At 40.4% G+C, this 22,839-nt stretch overlaps 1 protein-coding gene across 3 annotated transcripts in view; it reads left to right on the top strand.

Annotated features, from left to right (window-relative positions):
- The window catches only part of lrriq1 (leucine-rich repeats and IQ motif containing 1), a 91,010-nt gene that overhangs the window by 57,657 nt on the left and 10,514 nt on the right, over positions 1 to 22,839 (top strand). For all 3 annotated transcript variants that reach the window (XR_009806049.1, XM_061894433.1, XM_061894435.1), the window contains exons 20-23: positions 2,858 to 2,914; positions 2,980 to 3,056; positions 4,727 to 4,822; positions 19,253 to 19,343. Coding sequence is in view for 2 of the 3 variants with exons in the window: in XM_061894433.1 (XP_061750417.1) it covers positions 2,858 to 2,914; positions 2,980 to 3,056; positions 4,727 to 4,822; positions 19,253 to 19,343 (321 nt within the window). In the remaining variant the exon portion in view is untranslated. The remainder of the gene's footprint in view (positions 1 to 2,857; positions 2,915 to 2,979; positions 3,057 to 4,726; positions 4,823 to 19,252; positions 19,344 to 22,839) is intronic.

Here is a 22,839-nt window from a genome sequence, read left to right as displayed (position 1 = left end):
CGCCACCCGGCGGAGGAAACTCATTTCGGCTGCTTGTACCCGTGATCTTATCCTTTCGGTCATGACCCAAAGCTCATGACCATAGGTGAGGATGGGAACATAGATCGACTGGTAAATTGAGAGCTTTGCCTTCCGGCTCAGCTCCTTCTTCACCACAACGGATCGGTACAACGTCCGCATTACTGAAGACGCGGCACCGATCCGCCTGTCGATTTCACAATCTACTCCTCCCCCACTCGTGGACAAGACTCCTAGGTACTTGAACTCCTCCACTTGGGGCAGGGTCTCCTCCCCAACCCGGAGATGGCACTCCACCCTTATCCATGCGAGAACCATGGACTCGGACTTGGAGTTGCTGATTCTCATTCCGGCCGCTTCACACTCGGCTGCGAACCGATCCAGTAAGAGCTGAAGATCCCGGCCAGATGAAGCCATCAGGACCACATCATCTGCAAAAAGCAGAGACCTAATCCCGCGGCCACGAAACTGGAACCCCTCAACGCCTTGACTGCGCCTAGAAATTCTGTCCATAAAAGTTATGAACAGAATCGGTGACAAAGGACAGCCTTGGCGGAGTCCAACCCTCACTGGAAATGTGTTCGACTTACTGCCGGCAATGCGGACCAAGCTCTGGCACTGATCGTACAGGGAGCGGACCGCCACAATAAGACAGTCCGATACCCCATACTCTCTGAGCACTCCCCACAGGACTTCCCGAGGGACACGGTCGAATGCCTTCTCCAAGTCCACAAAGCACATGTAGACTGGTCGGGCAAACTCCCATGCACCCTCAAGAACTCTGCCGAGAGTATAGAGCTGGTCCACAGTTCCACGACCAGGACGAAAACCACACTGTTCCTCCTGAATCCGAGGTTCGACTATCCGGCGTCGCCTCCTCTCCAGTACACTTGAATAAACCTTACCGGGAAGGCTGAGGAGTGTGATCCCACGATAGTTGGAACACATATTATTTTTTTTTACAATCTGTCCTTTCAAGCCACTCAGACAAATCATATTGTTGATGTAGATCAAGGGTCCGCAAACTATAACTCGCGGGCTGAATTCAGCCCGCCAGCGTCCAAAATCTGACCCACGGGAAGTCCCAAGTTTAAAAAAATAAATAGATAAATAAATAAAAAATTTAAATAAAATAAGAAAAGTGCATACATTTTCCGTAAAATTGAAAAAAAAAATGTAATCCTTATTTAAACTATAAACATTTTTTGACCGACTTGAACTGCTTAATACTGGGGGAGGGGTGTGGGGGGGGGGGGGGGGGGATACCGCAATAAATAATAATTAAGATTAATCATCAATACTAACTAAGAAGCACAATGTATACAACACTTTAACCTACAAAACAGAAATGTATAAAAACATTTTTGCAGACTTTTTTTTTTAATCAAAATGACAAAGACGGGATTAAGGGCTACAATGAGCAGGTTTTGTAGTGCACAGCTTCAGTTTCATGCGTGATACTGATAAAGCAAGGTCACCCGGCCCCAACTATCTGAAAAGGACTGAAGCACACAACTGAGTCCTGTCCCTTTAAGAAAGTACTCTACGTCTTAGATATTGTGTTGATAAAAGACATCCGTCACACACACACACACACACACACACACACACACACACACACACACACACACACACACACACACAAAAGCTGACTGATACTTTATTTACTTTTGGTCCCCACAGCTGAATTTGTATGTTCATAAACGGTGTGGAGTTGCTCCTCGAAGATAATAACCATCACCTCCACTATGGCAAACATATGTTTATCACTGGAGGACGAGGCTAAACACGTTACACATCGAGTAATAGCAAGCAGGAGCTGACATAAGGGTCAAGATCAAGGTTTATTTATTTATATAGCACAATTTTAAAACTGCCCCAAAGTGCTGTGCAATATAAAAATAGAAAGGTAAAAAAATAAAATAAAATATACATATTTGTAATAAAAAATACAATGAGTACAAAACATTATATACTATATATGAAACACAGCTAAAATGTGACAAAAACAATTAAGAAACCGTTAAGCTCGCTTGAAACCACAGAAGAAGCACGTGAGGTGGTGAAAAGCATCTTTAGTGTTAGTCAAGAACTATTTTGACACTTTCAGAAAAAAAACCCCTTAACTTCAGGGGGGCGTGAAAACAATTACGGCGAGACCAAAAATTATTTTGTTTTCCATTTTATCAATTGTTCTCTTTGTACATTTTTTTTTACAAAACATGTACACAGGAAGACTTTGAGGGTAAAAACCAAATTGATTTAAAAAAGGATTAAATACTAGTTTTTGTTTACATATTTTGTACTGTTGACTTGATTTTGGGCAGCACGTGGGAAGAAGGGTTAGTGCATGTGCCTCACAATACAAAGGTCCTGAGTTCAATCCCGGGCTCTGGGTCTTTCTGTGTGGAGTTTGCATGTTCTCCCCGAGACTGCGTGGGTTCCGTCCGGGTACTCCGGCTTCTTCCCACCTCCAAAGACATGCACCTGGGGATAGGTTGATTGGCAACACAAATTTGGCCTAGTGTGTGAATGTGAGTGTGAATGTTGTCTGTTGGCCCTGCAATGAGGTGGCAAGTTGTCCAGGGTGTATTGTGCCTTCCGCCCGAATGCCGCTGAGCTAGGCTCCAGCACCCTCCGCGACCCCAAAAGGGACAAGCGGTAGAAAATTGATGGATGAATTGTGTGTAACAAAACAAAAAAATCCAAGAGTTTAAATATCGTGTTGAGATTGTTACAATGTCATCAGGACAAAAAACAGCATAAAAATGAATGAAAAAATTTAACTGTGTTATAAAATCCTACGTCCTGTCATATGATTCTGTTGTTTTTGTGGTAGAAACAAATCTGTGGCGAGTGGCCTCTCTGAAAGATCAGAGGACTTCCTGGAGGAATGGTAGGTCCTCTCATTGAGGTTGGCGGTTGGATAAAGAGTGACAGCAGCTTTTATTTTCCCTTCAGGGGCTTCACCAACAGGCGCACAGCCGAGCTGATGCTGAGAAGAGCCCAGAGGATGCAGTCCAAGAAGAAAAGCTCAGGTGAGTGTTGACCATTGAATGTTACGCAATATATCAGCAGTGGTTAGTTGGAGGCCAGAAACTCATCTCTGTGTTTGTTAAACTAATAATGGAGGTGTCAAAAAAATAGAATGTCGAATGAATCGTGGTTCTTATTCGTAACGATTCTTAACCGCTTTTTAAAGCCCCACTTAAGAAATGTTCAGTTTTGGGTGATTTTGGCCGCGCCAGTGGACCAAAGCGGTACTGTTTTGCCAAAAGAAGACCACATTTCCCATGAGGACTAGCGGATATAGCGTCACACTGACTGACATATATTGGCACACATGTTCTGTCTTTAAGGGCTATGTCGATGTTAAATAGCAGACATTATCGAGAAATAATCTTGGATCGCTACTACTAAGAATGTATCAGGGCAGATGCAGGTCCGAAGCAAAGAAACACAGAAGGGAATTTTTTTTCGAAGTGGCTAGTGGCTATTTATTGCCACAGCGCAAATTTTTTTCGATAGCTAACATCATCATTATAATTTTGATTTGAGCATCGAAAGTCACTTACTATCCCTCGTCTTTGAGCTCACGCCAGCGAGTGAAAGCTGGGTCAATGTTGATCCTTGACTGTCTTTATTTGGGTAGGCCCCTTTTTTCTTTTTTTGTCCAGACGAACAAAACTTTTTGTTTATTTGGTCGTTTTGCAGGTCCGTCCATGATAGCAGTAATTGCAAGTCGGCGTTCCTCTTCTTCTTCTTCTTCTTCTTCTTTTTTGAGTTTCGAGAGGTGTCATTTAACCAGTTGTAAGTCCGTGTATCATCTCAAAAGTTATGAAAATATTTGATGATGGTTGAAAATGACTTTGTCCTGCTTTAATTTTATTTTTTTAATTGTATTTGACTTTATTAAATGTTTGGGTATAATGTTATGAACAAAACATATTCTAAGTAATATAAAAATGTAACAGATCTGTTTATTTTGTGAAAGAATGTAGTGAATCATAGAACTGGCACCAAATATTATTAAAAGACTGTTGATTTTGAATGGATAATTGTTTTGAGCGGAGAATCGATTCTGAATGGAATCGTTACCCCCACGAATCGAATCGAGTGGTGCTCAAAGATTGAAAGCCTTACTAAATATGTATGTTTTAATATTTTCATGCCTCGTCATTCCTAAATATCCCTGACTGCATCTCCTCGGAGTAAGTCAAGAAGTTGACAGCAGTGGACCATTCCAAGTGGTGTGTGGTAATGAGCCGTAACAGACAGCAGAAGCCAGACTCTGTCGCTTCTCATTGAGCTTTATTGGAGAACTGGAAACCAAGAAGGACAACAACAACTGCCAAGGAACCTTCTGACAAGTCCTCCGGTCCCTGACTCTGCTTTGGTTGTTGCGGTTTCCAAGGTGACGTCAGCCGTGTGCCTCTCCGACAGTCGTCCAGTCCTGGTTACCGCGCCGCTGCCATGTGGAGGCACACGGCGCTTTGATCACGACGACAAAAAGCACGCCTCCACTGCTAGCAGTCTTGTCATTTCGCTCCAATGACCGCCAGGTCTTTGTCGAGTCTAACTTGTCATGGCAGCCCCCTCACTAGAACCAGAGCAGCGCGCTCAGAGTTCCCCGAAGTCAGGCTGCGGTTTTCTGGGTCTAGTTTTTAGGCCTGCCTTGTCCCTCTTTTACCTTTTGCTGCCATCCTAGGTCCACCAGTGCACGTGGTGGCTTGCAGGAACGCACCACTGACCACCTACCAGCTGGGTCCGCTAGAGGGACTACGCGGTACTGATGGTACCAAAGGTAAGAGTCTGTCTCCTTCTCTAGGCCAGATGTGGACATGCTGGTTTCATGTCATGTGTTCATGTTACTGCAGTCCAGTCAGCTCAAGCCCCAAGTTAGAAAAACACAACAATTTATCATACTGTATATTCATACTTACAAATATAAATGAAGGATAAAGAACATAGCAGACAAGGGAATAAAAAAGCGGTACAGTGGAACCTCAATTTACAAACTTAAGTGGTTCTTAAGCGTGGTTGTAAATCGTAGTTCGTATAATGGTTTCTCACTAAGTTCATATTTTGGTAAAAGAATGCACACTTCGAAAACACTGTGTGTGTACGTGTGTGTGTGTATATATATATATATATATATATATATATATATATATATATATATATATACATATATATATATATATATATATATATATATAAATATATAAATATATATATATATATATATTAGGGCTGCAAATATTTTGGTGTCCCACGATACGATTCAATATCGAATCTTGGGGTCACGGTTCGATAATATATCGATTTTTTTCGATTCAACGCGAATCTTGATTCAAAAACAATACTTTTCAGCTTCAAAACGATTCTGTATTCATTCAATACATAGTATTTCAGCAGGATCTACCCCAGTCTGCTGACATGCTAGCAGAGTAGTAGATTTAAAAAAAAAATCTTTTATAATTGTAAAGGACAATGTTTTATCAACTGATTGCAATAATGTAAATTTGTTTTAACTATTAAACGAACCAAAAATATGACTTATTTTATCTTTGGGAAAACATTGGACAGTGTGTTGTCAAACTTATGACATGCGATGCATGTGTAAGCCACTGTGACACTATTGTTCTTTTTTTAATTTTGATAATGTCAATGAGGGATTTTTAATCAGTGCTATGCTAAAATTATAACCAATATTGAAACTGTTGTTGAGAACATTCATTTTTGTTTCACTATTTTTGGTTTGTTCTGTGTCGTGTTTGTGTCTCCTCAATTGCTCTGTTTATTGCAGTTCTGAGTGTTGCTGAGTCAGGTTTTGTTTTGGAATTGGATTGCATTGTTATGGTATTGCTGTGTGGTGGTTTGTTGGATTGATAAAAATAAAAAAAATCGATTTCTTTAAAAATGAGAATCGATTCTGAATCGCACAACGTATTTGAATCGATTTTTCCCCACACCCCTAATATATATATATATATATATATATATATATTAGGGGTGTGGGGAAAATATATATATATATATATATAAATATTAATGTATATACGTATATATATTATGTTTATACTCGGGTTGTAGGGTATAGTACCGCGATACTAATGAATCGTATTCGGTACTATACCGCCTCTAAAAAGTACCGCCTCCCCATGACACTGAAACGCCCTCAGGAAGAGATGCTTTAAGACATGGCTAGCTAGCTAGCGGCTAACGTCCTTCCCCAGTCGGCAGTCTTGTAGCTACTTCTAAATGATTAATCCTCGCTTCCGTGGCGACAAATAAGGTAAGTATCTTACAAGTATCATCCTTGCAGGTTAAGGAATTTCTAAACATTCTTCAATACACACACTGTTGCTCACTGGCATCAAAATATAAACAAACTCTATTGGTGGATCTACACCTAACATCCAATGTAATGATACCAAGTACAGGCATATATCTAGTCGATACCACTATTATTATGTCAATCAATCAATCAATCAATGTTTATTTATATAGCCCCAAATCACAAATGTCTCAAAGGACTTCACAAATCATTACGACTACAACATCCTCGGAAGAACCCATAAAAGGGCAAGGAAAACTCACACCCAGTGGGCAGGGAGAATTCACATCCAGTGGGATGCCAGTGACAATGCTGACTATGAGAAACCTTGGAGAGGACCTCAGATATGGGCAACCCCCCCCCCCCCTCTAGGGGACCGAAAGCAATGGATGTCGAGCGGGTCTAACATGATACTGTGAAAGTTCAATCCATAGTGGCTCCAACACAGCCACGAGAGTTCAGTTCAAAGCGGATCCAAGACAGCAGCGAGAGTCCCGTCCACAGGAAACCATCTCAAGCGGAGGCGGATCAGCAGCGTAGAGATGTCCCCAACCGATACACAGGCGAGCGGTCCATCCTGGGTCCCGACGAGCGGTCCATCCTGGGTCTCGACTCTGGACAGCCAGTACTTCATCCATGGTCATCGGACCGGACCCCCTCCACAAGGGAGGGCGGGACATAGGAGAAAAAAGAAAAGAAGCGGCAGATCAACTGGTCTAAAAAGGAGGTCTATTTAAAGGCTAGAGTATACAGATGAGTTTTAAGGTGACACTTAAATGCTTCTACTGAGGTAGCATCTCAAACTGTTACCGGGAGGGCATTCCAGAGTACTGGAGCCCGAACGGAAAACGCTCTATAGCCCGCAGACTTTTTTTGGGCTCTAGGAATCACTAATAAGCCGGAGTCTTGAACGCAGATTTCTTGCCGGGACATATGGTACAATACAATCGGCAAGATAGGATGGAGCTAGACCGTGTAGTATTTTATACGTAAGTAGTAAAACCTTAAAGTCACATCTTAAGTGCACAGGAAGCCAGTGCAGGTGCACCAGTATAGGCTCAATATGATTAAACTTTCTTGTTCTTGTCAAAAGTCTAGCAGCCGCATTTTGTACCAACTGTAATCTTTTAATGCTAGACATGGGGAGACCCGAAAATAATACGTTACAGTAATCGAGACGAGACGTAACAAACGCATTGATAATGTCTTTAGTGGACAAAATGGAGCGAATTTTAGCGATATTACGGAGATGAAAGAAGGCCTTTTTAGTAACGCTTTTAATGTGTGACTCAAAGGAGAGAGTTGGGTCGAAGATAATAGCCAGATTTTTTACCGAGTCACCTTGTTTTATTATTTGGTTGTCAAATGTTAAAGTTGTATTATTAAATAGAGGTCGGTGTCTAGCAGGACCTATAATCAGCATTTCCGTTTTTTTGGCGTTAAGTTGCAAAAAATTAGCGGACATCCATTGATTAATTTCATTAAGACACGCTTCCAACTGACTACAGTCCGGCGTGTTGGTCAGCTTTAGGGGCATGTAGAGTTGGGTGTCATCAGCATAGCAGTGAAAGCTAATACCGTATTTGCGTATGACGTCACCCAGCGGCAGCATGTAGATGCTGAAGAGTACAGGGCCAAGGACCGAACCCTGGGGAACTCCACACGTTACCTTAACATAGTCCGAGGTCATACTGTTATGGGAGATGCACTGCACCCTGTCAGTAAGATAAGAGTTAAACCAAGACAGGGCTAAGTATGACATACCAATTCGTGTTTTGATACGCTCTAATAAAATATTATGATCGACGGTATCGAAAGCAGCGCTAAGATCGAGGAACAGCAACATAGATGACGCATCAGAATCCATCGTTAGCAATAGATCATTAGTCAATTTTGCGAGGGCTGTCTCAGTTGAGTGATTTGCCCTGAAACCGGATTGAAAGTTTTCACATAGATTGTTAGACGCTAAGTGTTCATTTAGCTGCTCAGCAACAATTTTTTCTAGGATTTTCGAAATAAAGGGAAGGTGAGACACCGGTCGGTAGTTTACCATGAGGTCAGGATCGAGGTTAGGTCTTTTAAGGAGAGGATGAATAACCGCTTTTTTGAATGCTAGGGGAACAGTGCCCGAGGAAAGTGATAAGTTTATAATATTTAGCACTGATGGACCTAATAATACAAAAAGCTCCTTGATAAGTTTCCCAGGAAGTGGGTCAAGTAAACATGTTGTATGTTTTATTCCATTTACACGTTGTAACAATTCTTCTAATGTTATTTCATCAAAACGAGAGAAACTATTTTGGATATTTGCAGTATCCGCCGTATATACAGTCGTATCTGTGTTTCTATAACCCAGTTGTAGCTGGGACGCATTGTCTTTAATCTTTCTAATAAGTTAAATTTTCTTATTAAAGAACTTCATAAAGTCATCTGCCGAATGGGTGGAGCTACTGGAAGGAGTCCCTTGTTGGGTTAGCGATGCTACTGTACTAAACAAAAATTTTGGATCGTTTTTATTAATGCGGATGAGATTTGAGTAATAATTAATTTTAGCTAAGGTAAGCATGTGTTTATAAGTTATTAAACTACTACTCCATGCTTGATGGTGCACCTCAAGTTTAGTCGTGCGCCATTTGCGTTCCAGCTTTCTACATAATTTCTGAGCTCTAGTTTCTTCAGTAAACCATGGCGTACGCCTTTTTGGAGCCTTTTTTAACTTCAGTGGTGCTATACTATCAATGGTTTCGCGCAGGGCGTTGTTAAAGTTGTTAGTGAGGTTATCAATAGAGCCCACATACTTTGGGAATGGTGCCATTACCGAGGGCAGTAGGTCAGCAAGAGTCGTCGTTGTGGCAGCATTAATGTTGCGGCTGCTATAGCAGTTATTATTATTATTAGCTTGCCGAACATGAGTCTGAACTTCGAATTTTATAAGGTAATGATCGGACATTACTTTAGTACACGGGAGTATCATAACTTTGGAAACGGTGATACCTCTGACAAGCACTAGGTCTATCGTATTACCGCTGCGATGCATCGGTTCATTTATTATTTGTGTAAGAGCAGAGCTATCAATTATAGTCTGGAGCGCCACGCACGGTGGGTCCAATGGGGTATTCATATGGATATTAAAGTCCCCCATTATAATTATATTATCGGCGTGCGTCACTAGATCGGCAACAAACTCTGAGAATTCACTAAATGTCGATATTATTTAGCATCCCGACATTTTCTTTCGTTTTTTTTTTTTTTATATTATGTTTATGAACTCAGGAAATGTGTCCCTGGACACATGAGGACTTTAAATATGAACAATGTATGGTCCTGTAACGACTTGGTATCGGATTGATACCCAAATTTGTGGTATTATCCAAAACTAATGTGAAGTATCCAAACAACAGAAGAATAAGTGACTATTGCATTTTGGCAGAAGTGTAGATAGAACATGTTAAAAGAGATATTAACAGTAAATGAACAAGTAGATTAATAATCAATTTTCTACCACTGGTCCTTTATAATTTTGACAAAATAATGGAATATTCTATATATATATATATATATATATATATATATATATATATATATATATATATATATATATATATTTGTATATATATATTTATGTATATGTGTGTATATTTGTATATATATATTTATGTATATATATATATATATATATGTATATATATATATATATATGTATATATATATATATATATATATATATATATATATATATATATATATATATGTATATATAGCAGCGCGAAGGAGCCGCGGGTTGCTGACCCCCAGGCTAAACTCACCAAAAAACCTCACATCTCAGTAGTTTCAAAATGTCTGTTTTAAGCACTTTGCCTGCACTCCAAAGAAAACACGAGTCAAGAGATACTCTCCAAGACAGAATAGCTCATTCCTACCAAGCAAACCACTTCAACACCGGCCTGTGCAGAAGTTCCGTGCAAATTTCCTCCCTCCTAACTTTTCCTGCCGTGGCCTGGGGTGGAGAGATGATTTGACATTGGTGACATCGGCAGCTCCACTTGAAAGACGAGGAAGAGCGAGAGGGAGGGAGTGTAGGCTTTTATCAGGGGAGCCCGTCTCCCCTTTCCCGCTGCCCCCTCCCTCGCCACCACCCGGGTCAAGGCCTCTCGTCTCTCCGAAGGCAATCCGTGCAGAAAAGTGTCTGACCCACGCTGCTTTTATAGTCTGCTGACAACCACCATTAAGTGCAACTGGCAACATTTGCATAGGGTTTCCGCGGGTCATTAAAAAGCATTAGAAGCCACTAAAATGGATTTGGCGAAAAATCTGGCTTTAAATGAATCTAAATATTAAATACAACGTCCGAAGGCATTAAAATAATTCCTCCCATCGCCGAGTCAGTTACCGTAGGAAAGAGATTCATATGGGCTCCCATTCCTGGGTGGATGTTGCGTGAGAAGAAGATGGTTGGCCATCATTTTGCAACGCAGGCTGCTGAAAATGATGGAAAGCGCCACTCTATCGGAATGAAACTTGCAGAGAAGAGGACCGTGGGAAAACTAGTGAGCATCATGGATGATGTCAGTCACCCTCTGCATAGCATTATCAGTACCCAGAGGAGCCTGTTCAGTGCGAGACTGCTTCATCCCAAGTGCAGGACTAATAGACTCAAAAACTCCTTTGTCCCACACGCCATCAGACTGTACAACTCCTCTCTGGGGCGTAGGGGGTACTAGGATGACAGGGGACGCAAAGCAAAAATACTGAAATAAACTGCAGCAAAATACTGTAAAATTAACAGTGCAATAAACAGCAATAACAGTGCAATACATTTTAAAGGTGCAATATCCACATCACATATCTTTCATTATTGAATGTATCAAATGTGATAAATATTTAATAGATCACAATGGAGACAAACCTTTTGGCTTTTTGTGCCATCCATTTGCCTTTTTAAAGAAATACATGGATTCAATTCTTTAAGATGTCAATACATTACGTTAAAAATTCACTCCGAGCTTTGCTGTCAACACCTGAGCGCGTTTATTTTAATTTTACGTAGATTTAAATTAACAGAGTGAAGCATTATAAACAATGAGAGCTAAATGTCCATGTGTGGGAATCAGCGTTCATTTTGTTGACTATAAATGTTTAATTTTGTCAACAGTGTTTGATTTAGTTTTAGTCATATTTTAGTCAACTAAATTGAAGTTCTAGTCTAGTTTTAGTCAATTTATTTTTTCAACATTTTTGTCTCCGGAAAATCACAGCATATTTTCTGGACTGAAATATAAAAGTGTTGGAAGTTTTTTTGAAACCAGTTTTATTGAGGTTATTGCAGAGAGTCTCAAGAACTAAATTCACAAAAAGACCTGTTTAACAAAAAGAAATACAAATAAAACAGGTTGTTGACGATAACTAAGACAAACCCTTTTAGTCATCAAAATGAACTCTGGTGGGAATGTTTGAACATGAGCCAATCAGCACGGACGAGCGAGCCAGTATGTTGTGACGGCATTAGCAACAAAAAAGACAACAAAAGAAACCACCCGACCCAGTTTTTCCAACTGGGGAGAAAAAAAAAACTGCACTTCAAAATGTTCAGTATTTATTAAAGTGCGATTTTTGTAAACAGAGATTGAAAGTCCAATTTATTTTGATGTTTGGTTACCAATTTTGTATAATAAAGTGTTTGACCTTCCAATTCCAATGGTAAAAGAATACTACAAAAATGAAGCAAAAATTATTTTCAGGTAAGCAAAACTGGCAGAATTTTATGGTTGGTTTTTACATCACTGGCCATATTAGTACGCGCTATCGTGATGTAATCTAGCTAGCGTCACTAGTATTAGCTAATATGCTAACACGAGTGTCTGTGTCCGTATTATTAACTTACAATGGCATTCTTTTTTTTAATTGTTCCAGTTTCACAAATTACTCAGTAAATTCACCAAAACGTCATCGCGGAGTGGATGAGTCCGTTTAGCTGATTCTGTCATGTCTTGGTGATCATGTTAGTTTGGCTATGTTCTGTTTGGTTTTTGCAGTCTGTCAGTTTTTGTTTTTTTACTCCCTGCTTTGTTTCCATGACAACCCATTAGTTTTCACATGTCCTCATGTCACGCACCTGATTCATTTGGACTCATGCACCTGTTAATCACCACAGGACTATTTAAGCCTGTAGTTGCCAGGCAGTCACCCTCTACACACCCTTGTTATTCACGCTGATGATCCCTGCTGGTCTTTTTCATGCTCGTTTCTTGTCACAGTAAGTGTTTTCATTTTTTTGTCCACAGTTCTTCCTTTGTGCTGGTTTTTGTTTTCATAGCCAAGTTTTGGACCTCCGCTGTGAGCGCCTTTTGTTTATACCCTTTGTTTTTGTAGTACTTTCGAGTTAATATTACCTTCACGCCATGTCTGGTCCAGTCGCTTCACACCACCGGAAAAAAAACCTCACCAAAGTCCTAGTCTTGACAGATACGAGAGCTAGCTTCAGCTTTAGTGGGTCCATGACCATGACTTCTGTTTTGTTTGATCGCCCGTTTTACTACCGTGTTACATACACCGTTTGGAAACAATTAAGTACATAAATATTTACAGAATATTTCTGCGTAAATAACTCATTTCACAACGTATATATTCAGTTAAAGTACCACTGATAGTCACACATACACTCGGTGAGGTGAAATTAACCTTTGCATTTGACCCATCCCCTTGTTCCACCCCTGGGAGACATGGGGAGCAGTGAGCAGCAGCGTGGACCGCGCTCGGGAATCATTTTGGTGATTTAACGCCCAATTCCAACCCTTGATGCTGAGTGCCAGGCAGGGAGGTAATGGGGACCAATTTTATAGTCCTTGGTATGACTCGGCCGGGGTTTGATCTCAGGACAGACACTCTAACCACTAGGCCATCTGCGGCTTATAGTCCAGTGCGGCTAATGCATGGAAAATATTCATTTATTTTTACATTAGTGGGTGCAGCTCTGTAGTCTAGAAAATAGCGTACTTTGTTAGCACATGTTATTTCCAGGCTTTCACCGGCTGTATGAAATGATCTGGCGGGCCAGATCTGGACCCCAGGCATCGAGTTTGACACCTGTGGTGTACACACTAGTACAAAAAGTACTTCTTGAAGTGTAGTGTTGGAAGAATTGCAGCAGAGACATGTCGTATTACGCAACATCCTCCCGATAGTCTTATCTCGCCATCCTGTTGATCAATCAAACAGGCCTTCTAAAGTAATGAAGACGCATCAGCTGATTACGTGATGGTGAGCCATCATTGGGAACGCCTCCCACTCCCCCCTCCCTCTGTGCCCGATATCCTTCCGATGGTTTTCCAAGAAGGCCGGCGCGGTTCCTGTAAAGTACGTAACTCTTACCAGCTCGTTTCTGGAGACGCAGCCCCTCCTGCTGCCTTTTTACCGCGCGACTCTGGAGAGGCGTGCTGCCGGCTCGTCGGGAACCGGCTCCCGTTGCTGTGATCCAAAACGGACCCGTGCCGACCTTCCCTGGGGCGCCCCTGGCCGTGACCTGTGGAAGGCCTCCCCCCCACCCCCGGATCTCTCCCCTGTGCCCGGGGCCTATAGGCAGCCGGCTCGGGTCCGACAAACTCTCCCCAACAGGGGTTAACGTTTCAGGGTTTCGAGTCAAGGCCCTTCTGGAGGTGATTAGCCCTGAAACCCATGACAGATTCTTTCCAAGATATCTGACGCGGTGTGTTTATTTTATCCGGGCTCTTTGTGGGGATGTGCTGGACATGAGTAACCCACTTGAAATGGGTATCGGCTTACATAGAGAGGGAAAGGATGGAGGGGAGCCGCAAGACGTTTTGTTGTGAAGGCAAAAAAAAACTAGGCAACACTCCACAGATGAGTCCTGTGTGAAGTGTGTGAGAGTGATCTGATTCCTCAAGTACCCGTCCGCGCCAACACCTGGGCCCCTGGGGGGATGCACGCACTCTCTGCAGCGTCTTCATTCTCGCCTGCAGTCCCGACGGCGCGACCTCGAGCTGAGGGAGGGTGCGGCCGTCGTCACGTCGCTCACGAGGACGCAGACAACTTTAAAAACACATTGAAAACTTTGTTCTTTCACCACCTGTTGCACAAGCAGTCTATCAAAAATAGTAGTGCTCGCTTTACAGAGATATTAACAATGTGTTTTTTATTAGGTTTGTAGTTTGGTCTGGTGTGTCTGTTTTTAATATTTTGCTTACAAAACGGGCTGAATTAGAACCAGCTGTCAATATAACAGTACCTGAAGTGCATGCGTGGTAACAAAGCTATTGTTTGATGCATTAGTCCCGAAGCACCAATCTGGGGACCGGTACCGATTTGTGACATAGTTGCTACCAAGACACACAGAAACATTAAATAATTCATAAACGACCACATTTTCCCTGAATTTAACTTTTGCCTTTTCCACTAGAAAACATCAATAAGCTATATATAGTATGGAAAAGAGAGAGATGGACTACAGGTTCATCCCAACATGTGTATGTGTGTATATATATATATATATATATATATATATATATATATATATATATATATATATATATATATATATATATATATATATATATGTATATACACACACACGTATATATATATATATATATATATATATATATATACTGTGTGTTTATTTATATATATATATATATATATACATATATACTGTATATATATACATATGTGTGTGTATGTATACATATATATGTATATATATGTGTGTATATATATATACACATTGGTTTATATACATACACACACATGTATATATTTATGAACATATATATACATATGTGTGCGCGTGTGTATATATATACACATACATATATGTATGTGTGTGTGTGTAATATATATATATATATATATATATATATATATATATGTTTATATGAAATTGTAACGGCCTGCGGCACGATAGTTAGCATTGTAATTTTAGCAAGATAGATTTTTTGCCATTGCCAAATATTTTGTTACTTGAGAAATGATATGTGTTAGTATGCTAAATAGGCTAACTTTTTTTTGGGGGGGGGGGGGGGGGGGGAGATTGTATAGGCATGCACTAGTGTCATATTTTGGTATTTGATTTATGCTAACGATTGCATGCTAGCGTTTTTAACACATTTTTCAGCTACTGTACACATCCCAGAGTAATATCTTCTTGTACCTGACACATGCTAAATTTAGCATTTTAGCATGCAAACATGAGCATGCTAGCTTTTTTATAGGCTAATTCAGCATGAATGCCTCTCAGTGTAATACATGTTGGTATTTTACCAATGCTAACTGTTAGCATGTTAGCATAGTACTGTTAGCATGCTATTTTTTTTAGGTTATTTTGATCAAATTTTTTTGTTGCTTGATGCCCTCTGGATTGTATGCTAACTCTTGGCATTTCAGTTTCCACACACATTTTCTACCAAAATTGCATTGTTTAGTTCTTTGGGAAAAAAAATCTACAGTGGTTTTGATGGTCAAAACACACAAAATGGCCCCCGTGTCCTTACGTTTGTCAGTCTGTGGCCCTCAGTGGTAAAAGTTTGAGCACCCCTTTTCATAGAACAACTTCCAAATAAGAATTTGAAACTTTGAAGTTATTTGTTGTATCTTTTTTACATATAAAATGTAAAAATTAGTTACAAAAACAAAAGGCCAATGCTCCCACTAATTCAGTAGTATGTGGTGAGTTGTATTTTCAATGCACTTATTTTTGTTGTATTTATCTGCCCCGCATGGAAGGCTGGTCCGTGGAAATATTGCCGACATTAAACCCGTCCGTGGTGCAAAAAAGCTGCTTTAATGAATACCTCGCTGACACTGTCAGTCAAATGTGGGCATCATCTTTGGAAAGGCTTAAGGCTGGGCACAGGCGCATAAAGTAAGGGGGGGTAGTGGGGGGCCATGTCAATCCTGAAGCTTGTTTGCTTCAGGCCACCCTCTGTTTCTCCTCCCGACCCTCTGATATTCACTTCGCTCTCCCCTCCTCGGCAGAGACGAGCTCGCTTAATGCGCTTTAGAGCCCCTCTTAACAGGCGTGACTCCTACAGCCCCCCCCACCCGATATCCTGCAGGGGGTCAAGAGTGTTTTGGGGGAGTTAGAGAGTTAAAAGAAGATGCTTGTTTTTTTTATGGTGCTCAGAGAGTTTATTGATCAACTGAGAGTTTATGTCCAATCGGGGTGTAAATCTTTGGGCGCCGAACGATTCGATTCGATCCAATTCCGATTCCTTGGGTGACGATTTGATTCAGAAGCCATTCTGAATTCAACACGGTTCTCGATTCAAACTGATTCTCGCTTTGTGTTATTTGGTGTAATAATTGTATTTTCCGGACTATGAGATGCTACTTTTTTCCCCCCACGCTTTGAACCCCTCGGTTTATGCAAAGGTGCGGTTCATCTATATGGATCTTTCTTCGCGAACGACTAAATTATGGCACGGATTAAGCAAAGAAATCAAACGATGTACTAAAATGATCCACTTTCAGACCCCGTTCAAACTCAAAGTGTTTACAAAGTACAAGGAAAAATAATCCTGGTAAACATCTTTAATGTTATGGGAAAAAAAGGATGAAATCTTGTTCATCTCATAAAGCAGGGGTGTCCCTACTTTTGTGCAAACTGGTGCATCCTGACGGCGCCTTCAATTTGGAACGCGAGACGCCGTAAATTTAAAAAGGATTCCAAGTCACATGGAATTTTTAAAAGTGTGACAATGTTGATATAATTACATTGACGCCATCTTGTAGACAATGTGAGCAATTCAAGACTCAATATTGCCCTGATAATAATAATATTTATAGTTAGTTTACATGCAGTCGACTTTCGCCCCAATTTTTTAGCCCCAAGTCAAAAAGTTTGGACACCCCTAGAGAAAACCTGTTTTGTTGGATCAGCCATTTTGCTGCCGTGTTACTGACACCGTCTAGAGACAATTTTGTCATGATGTGTGGTCTGGATTATGTTTTTGTTATTTTTTGTTAGTTTTTGGACTCTTTTAGTTCCTGTTTACGCTCCCTTGTTTAGTTACCATGACGACCCATTAGTTTCACTTGCCTCATGTAAAAAACGCACCTGCTCTGTTCATGCCATAGTTCATGCTGCTCGTTTTCATGCCACAGTAAGTCTAGTTTGTTCCACACTGCAAAAACTGAAATCGAAGTAAGATTAAATATCTCACATAAGGGTGATATTTGCTTATTTTCTGTCTAATAAGATAATTCTTCTAACTAAGCAGATTTTATATTACAGTGTTTTACTTGTTTTAAGTGTTTTGGTCCTAAATGATCTCAGTAAGATATTACAGCTTGTTGCTGAGATTTGATGACCTATATTGAGTAAAAAATGCTTGAAACTGGAATATCAACTGTTGCAAATCTGTCTCATTAACACTCACAAGTATAAGACTACTTTTTTTTAAAGTAATAATTTCATATTTCAAGCATGTAAAAAAAAAAAAATACTGACACAATTGTGTCTCATAATTAAAACAGATGACAGCCAAGTGAACTTTTCTGTTTTGCTTTCAATGAAACAATAGAAAATACGTACTCATATAGTAGTACAGCTGTTATTAGTGAGAATATACTTATTTTAAGGTATTTTTGGTTTCATTGAGGTTAGGTAATATTATTTGTTTTGGAAAGTCTTGACAAGCCAAATTTTCTTCTTGTATTGGCAGATATTTTTGCTTAGTTCAAATAAAATACCCCTCATTTTTGTATTTTTTTTTTCTTGTTTTTGAACACTGACTTTTTGCAGTGCATGCCATGGTTTATGTTGTTTGTTTTATGCCACAGTTTTGTGTTTTTTCTACGCCGTGGTTTATGCTTGTTCCTATTTTGATATAATTAAAAATGTTCCTACTTTCACGCCTGGTCCAGAGTAGTATGTTTGCATCCCGGGAGAACAAACCCCGCAGCGAGCTGCGACCTCCTCGTCTTGACAAATTCCAGTGCAGATTATAATCCAAATAATATGATATAATGAAACCTTTTCAGGTTAAAAAAAAAATCTCCCTTTGTCCTAATATGTATTTTTCAAAATAGATTCTTTAATAAAAAATAAAAAATGGAATACTATATATTTTTTATTTAATCGTTTTTTGAAAATTTTCATTTTGTACAGAATTTGCGTGAATTTTCTGGGCACTGCCAATACCCAAGATCATTTTCTAACACAATAATTGGTCATAAGAATTTGAGCAATGATTTTCTGTATCCTAGTGCCTAAACAAATCGTATTTAAATGACATTGGTTTGATGAACTTGTGAACGTGACACGTCCCCGACGGCCTCATCTTTCCCACGTATGGAAGGGAGACGCACGGGCAGCCACTTCCTGCCCCCCCCCCTCCCCCCTTCACCGCTGGGAAGCATCCATCACTTGACGTTTTTACAGGTCCTCGGCAATTAACCCATGAAAAGTGGAGCGCCTTCCTCGTTTTAGCAAGCAAAGGGCTCCAATAAATGCGCGATTAGTTTCAGTAATGACCTGTCAGAGTTCATTATCAGCTCCACATAGCCGTCAGCGCCAGGCAAATGTTTACTCTAAATTACAGCATTATTGTGGGATTTTAACACGCGCCGTAAATCAGCGGCCGTTCCGATTTCTCCCCTCTCCCCCAAAAACAGCCGGAGAACCGCAAGCTGCCACAATAGTCGGAAGAGCTTCTGTCAGCGGCTTTAAATCTATCATAGCACACACAGCGAGCGCTTTAGACTTGATGTAAACACGGCTTTGACCTCAAGCTCCTCCCACTTCAGACCCCATTTTTGGCAATTAGAAGTGACAGTTGATGACATGGAATAGGACTGTTTTGTTGGCACTTTATTTGCCGGCTCCACCGCAACACGTTTTACAAATCTAACCGTACTGTCTCACTCCATCTCTGGGCGCAGTTCTCCAAGCTGAGGTGTGCTTGCGGCGAGCGAGGCAAAACCGGACTCAGGAGTGGCTCCGAAACCAGGACACCTTGAGGAGCTCGGGAAGGTGAGCATAGACACGTTGTCACCAGATTGAGAGTGAGGAACTTCAACTTACCTCTGACCAAGTACTACTGTACGTACCCAATTTGGTACTTTTATAACCACCAAACAAATTCCATCGGTACTACACGGTATTGATTTACTTCAAATCAAACGGTGCCATGTTTCGATGACATTTGTTGATTGTGACGTCACGTCCCGTTTCAAACTAAACACCGGCTTACGTAAATCATTTAGAAAAATAAATCAATTAGACCGATACAATATAGGACAATACGTACAGTGAGGCAAAAAAGTATTTAGTCAGCCACAGATTGTGCAAGTTCTCCCATTCAAAATGACTCCAAACACGACGAGTTGAGTTTATACCAAAATGGATCCATGGATGATACAGCAGAGGATTGGGAGAATGTCATGTGGTCAGATGAAACCAAAATAGAACTTTTTGGTATGAATTCAACTCGTCGTGTTTGGAGGAAGAAGAATACTGAGTTGCATCTCAAGAACACCATAACTACTGTGAAGCATGGGGGTGGAAACATCATGCTTTGGGGATGTTTTTCTGCTAAGGGGACAGGACGATTGATCCGTGTTAAGGAAAGAATGAAAGAATGTATCGTGAAGATTTTGAGCCAAAACCTCCTTCCATCAGTGACAGCTTTGAATGGTTGACCAAATACTTATTTTCCACCATAATTTACAAATCTTTAAAATTCCTACAATGTGAATTCCTGGATTTTTTTTTTCACATTCTGTCTCTCACAGTTGAAGTGTACCTATGATGAAAATTACAGACCTCTGGCATCATTTTAAGTGGGAGAACTTGCACAATCAGCGGCTGACTAAATACTTTTTTGCCCCACTGTATATGCTAAACTATGTTAAAGTTAAAGTACCACTGATAGTGACTATCAATGGTACAAACCACGTTTCCATATGAGTTGGGAAATAAAACGGAATACAATGATTTGCAAATCCTTTTCAACCCATATTCAATTGAATGCACTACAAAGACAAGATATTTGATGTTCAAACTCATAAAATTTTTTTTTTTTTTTGCAAATAATAATTAACTTAGAATTTCATGGCTGCAACACGTGCCAAAGTAGTTGGGAAAGGGCATGTTCACCACTGTGTTACATGACCTTTTGGTTTAACAACACTCAATAAACGTTTGGGAACTGAGTAATCTAATTGTTGAAGCTTTAAAAGTCAAATTCTTTCCCATTCTTGTTTTATGTAGAGCTTTAGTCGTTCAACAGTCCGGGGGTTTTACGCTTCACAATGCGCCACACATTTTCGATGGGAGACAAGTTTGGACTGCAGGCGGACCAGTAAAGTACCCGCACTCTTTTTTTACGAAGCCACGCTGTTGTAACACGTGCTGAATGTAGCTTGGCATTGTCTTGCTGAAATAAGCAGGGGCCGTCCATGAAAAAGACGGCACTTAGATGGCAGCATATGTTGTTCCAAAACCTGTATGTACCTTTCAGCATTAATGGTGCCTTCACAGATGTGCAAGTTTCCCCTGCCTTGGCGCTAAAGCACCCCCATACCATCACATACGCTGGGTTTTGAACTTAGCGTCGATAACAGTCTGGATGGTTCGCTTTCCCTTTGGTCCGGATGACACGATGTTGAATATTTCCAAAGACAATTTGAAATGTGGACTCGTCAGATCACAGAACACTTTTCCACTTTTCATCAGTCCATCTTAGATGACCTCGGGCCCAGAGAAGCCGATGGCGTTTCTGGGTGTTGTTGTTAAATGGCTTTTGCTTTGCATAGTAGAGCTTCAACTTGCACTTACATATGTAGCGACAAACTGTATTTAGTAACAGTAGTTTTCTGAAGTGTTCCTGAGCCCATGTGGTGATATCCTTTAGAGATTGATGTCGGTTTTTGATACACTCTAACCACAAGGCCACTGAGAAGGGTTGTAAACGGTATAGCTCGGTTTGTAGAGCGGCCGTGCCAGCAACTTGAGGGTTCCAGCTTCGATCCCCGTTTCCGCCATCCTAGTCACTGCCGTTGTGTCCTTGGGCAAGACACTTTACCCACCTGCTCCCAGTGCCACCCACACTGGTTTAAATGTCACTTAGATGTTGGGTTTCACTATGTAAAGCGCTTTGAGTCACTAGAGAAAAAGCGCTAAATAAATATAATTCACTTCACTTCACATCCTCAGTTTAGCTTTGTGTTATCGGTAACAACGCACATTCCACGTAATTTTGCCCTAAATTAAGCAATTTGGAGCGTAAAATTGGCTAAAGAACTAAAAACACCAATACCAAAATATTATTGGCCGCTAGACAAGGCCGCACTGTTCAGTTTTGCGACCACTGATTGGCTCAACTCCAGACAGCTTTACTAACGATAGCGTACAAACCTTTTAAGCCGATTTTTCAGCCCAACGCCTCAGACTCCAATAAATTTGTACTTGACACATGCGTAATGTTGTAGCATGCCGGCATGCTAACCTTAGCGTGCTAACGTTTGTAGCCAATTGTATGGCCGAACACCTCAGAGTCCCGTGACTTGGTATTTGGCACATGCTAACTGTGAGAATGCTAATGTTAGCGTTCTGTTAGCAACTGTTATAGCCAACTTTGCAGTCGAACACATCGGAGTCTTATGACTTGGTGCTTAATACATGCTAATTGTTAGCACGTAAACATTTTTTTTTCGGGATAATTTTACATGCGTGCGCTTCGTAGTCTAATGACTTATTTCCAAGTGTCAGCATGCTAATGTTAGCATTTAAGTTGGGCTTGCGCAGTTCCGCATTCAAATGCAATTTCTCCCAAAATTGCATATGCACATTTTTTTGTTTTGGTTCTTATTTTGTCTTTAGCCTGTGTTGCTAGCCAACAATAAATCAAGCAGCCGGCCGCATTTTAGACACCCCTGCAATAAGTACTGTTGAAATTTTCTACACCAGCAATGCAAGTATGTTCGGTGAAAAAACGCTTCAACGTAAAGTGATGCTCTACTCTTTGAAAATGTGATAGCTCGATGCTAATTTACATTGTATTTGCCTTAATCAGGCTACTATTAGCATTAGCAATTTTACATGGCGATTGCAGCACCTCCAAATTTGGTAATGAAAACTACAACCAAGATGAATGTTACTGTCAAACAGCTGGTGTGTAATAAGCACACTACTTACAGCATAAACACTGTGTAGGGCGCAACATAACACGTTTTGCTTCCTGGAAGAAACTACTTCCTTACGAGACAACATATCATTGATACAACTGCATTGCATATGAGTCAAATGTAATCAAAAAGAAAATATAACAACATCGAATTAAAAAAATTAAGTTTATTATCTAAGAAATAATATTTATTAACACACACAAAAATGCTGAAAATGGGCACTGTTGAGTACCGGTATCGATTCCAAGGTATTGGTACCTAATCAGATCAAATGTCATCAGTGCCCATACCTTACTGTATTTGGACTAGCTAAACACAACTAAAAATTAGACATTGCATAA

Source organism: Nerophis ophidion, linkage group LG03 (assembly GCF_033978795.1).
Source record: "Nerophis ophidion isolate RoL-2023_Sa linkage group LG03, RoL_Noph_v1.0, whole genome shotgun sequence".
NCBI classification, from domain to species: Eukaryota; Metazoa; Chordata; class Actinopteri; order Syngnathiformes; family Syngnathidae; genus Nerophis; species Nerophis ophidion.
Note: the sequence above shows the minus strand (reverse complement) of the source record. Positions and strands in the feature narration are given on the sequence as shown.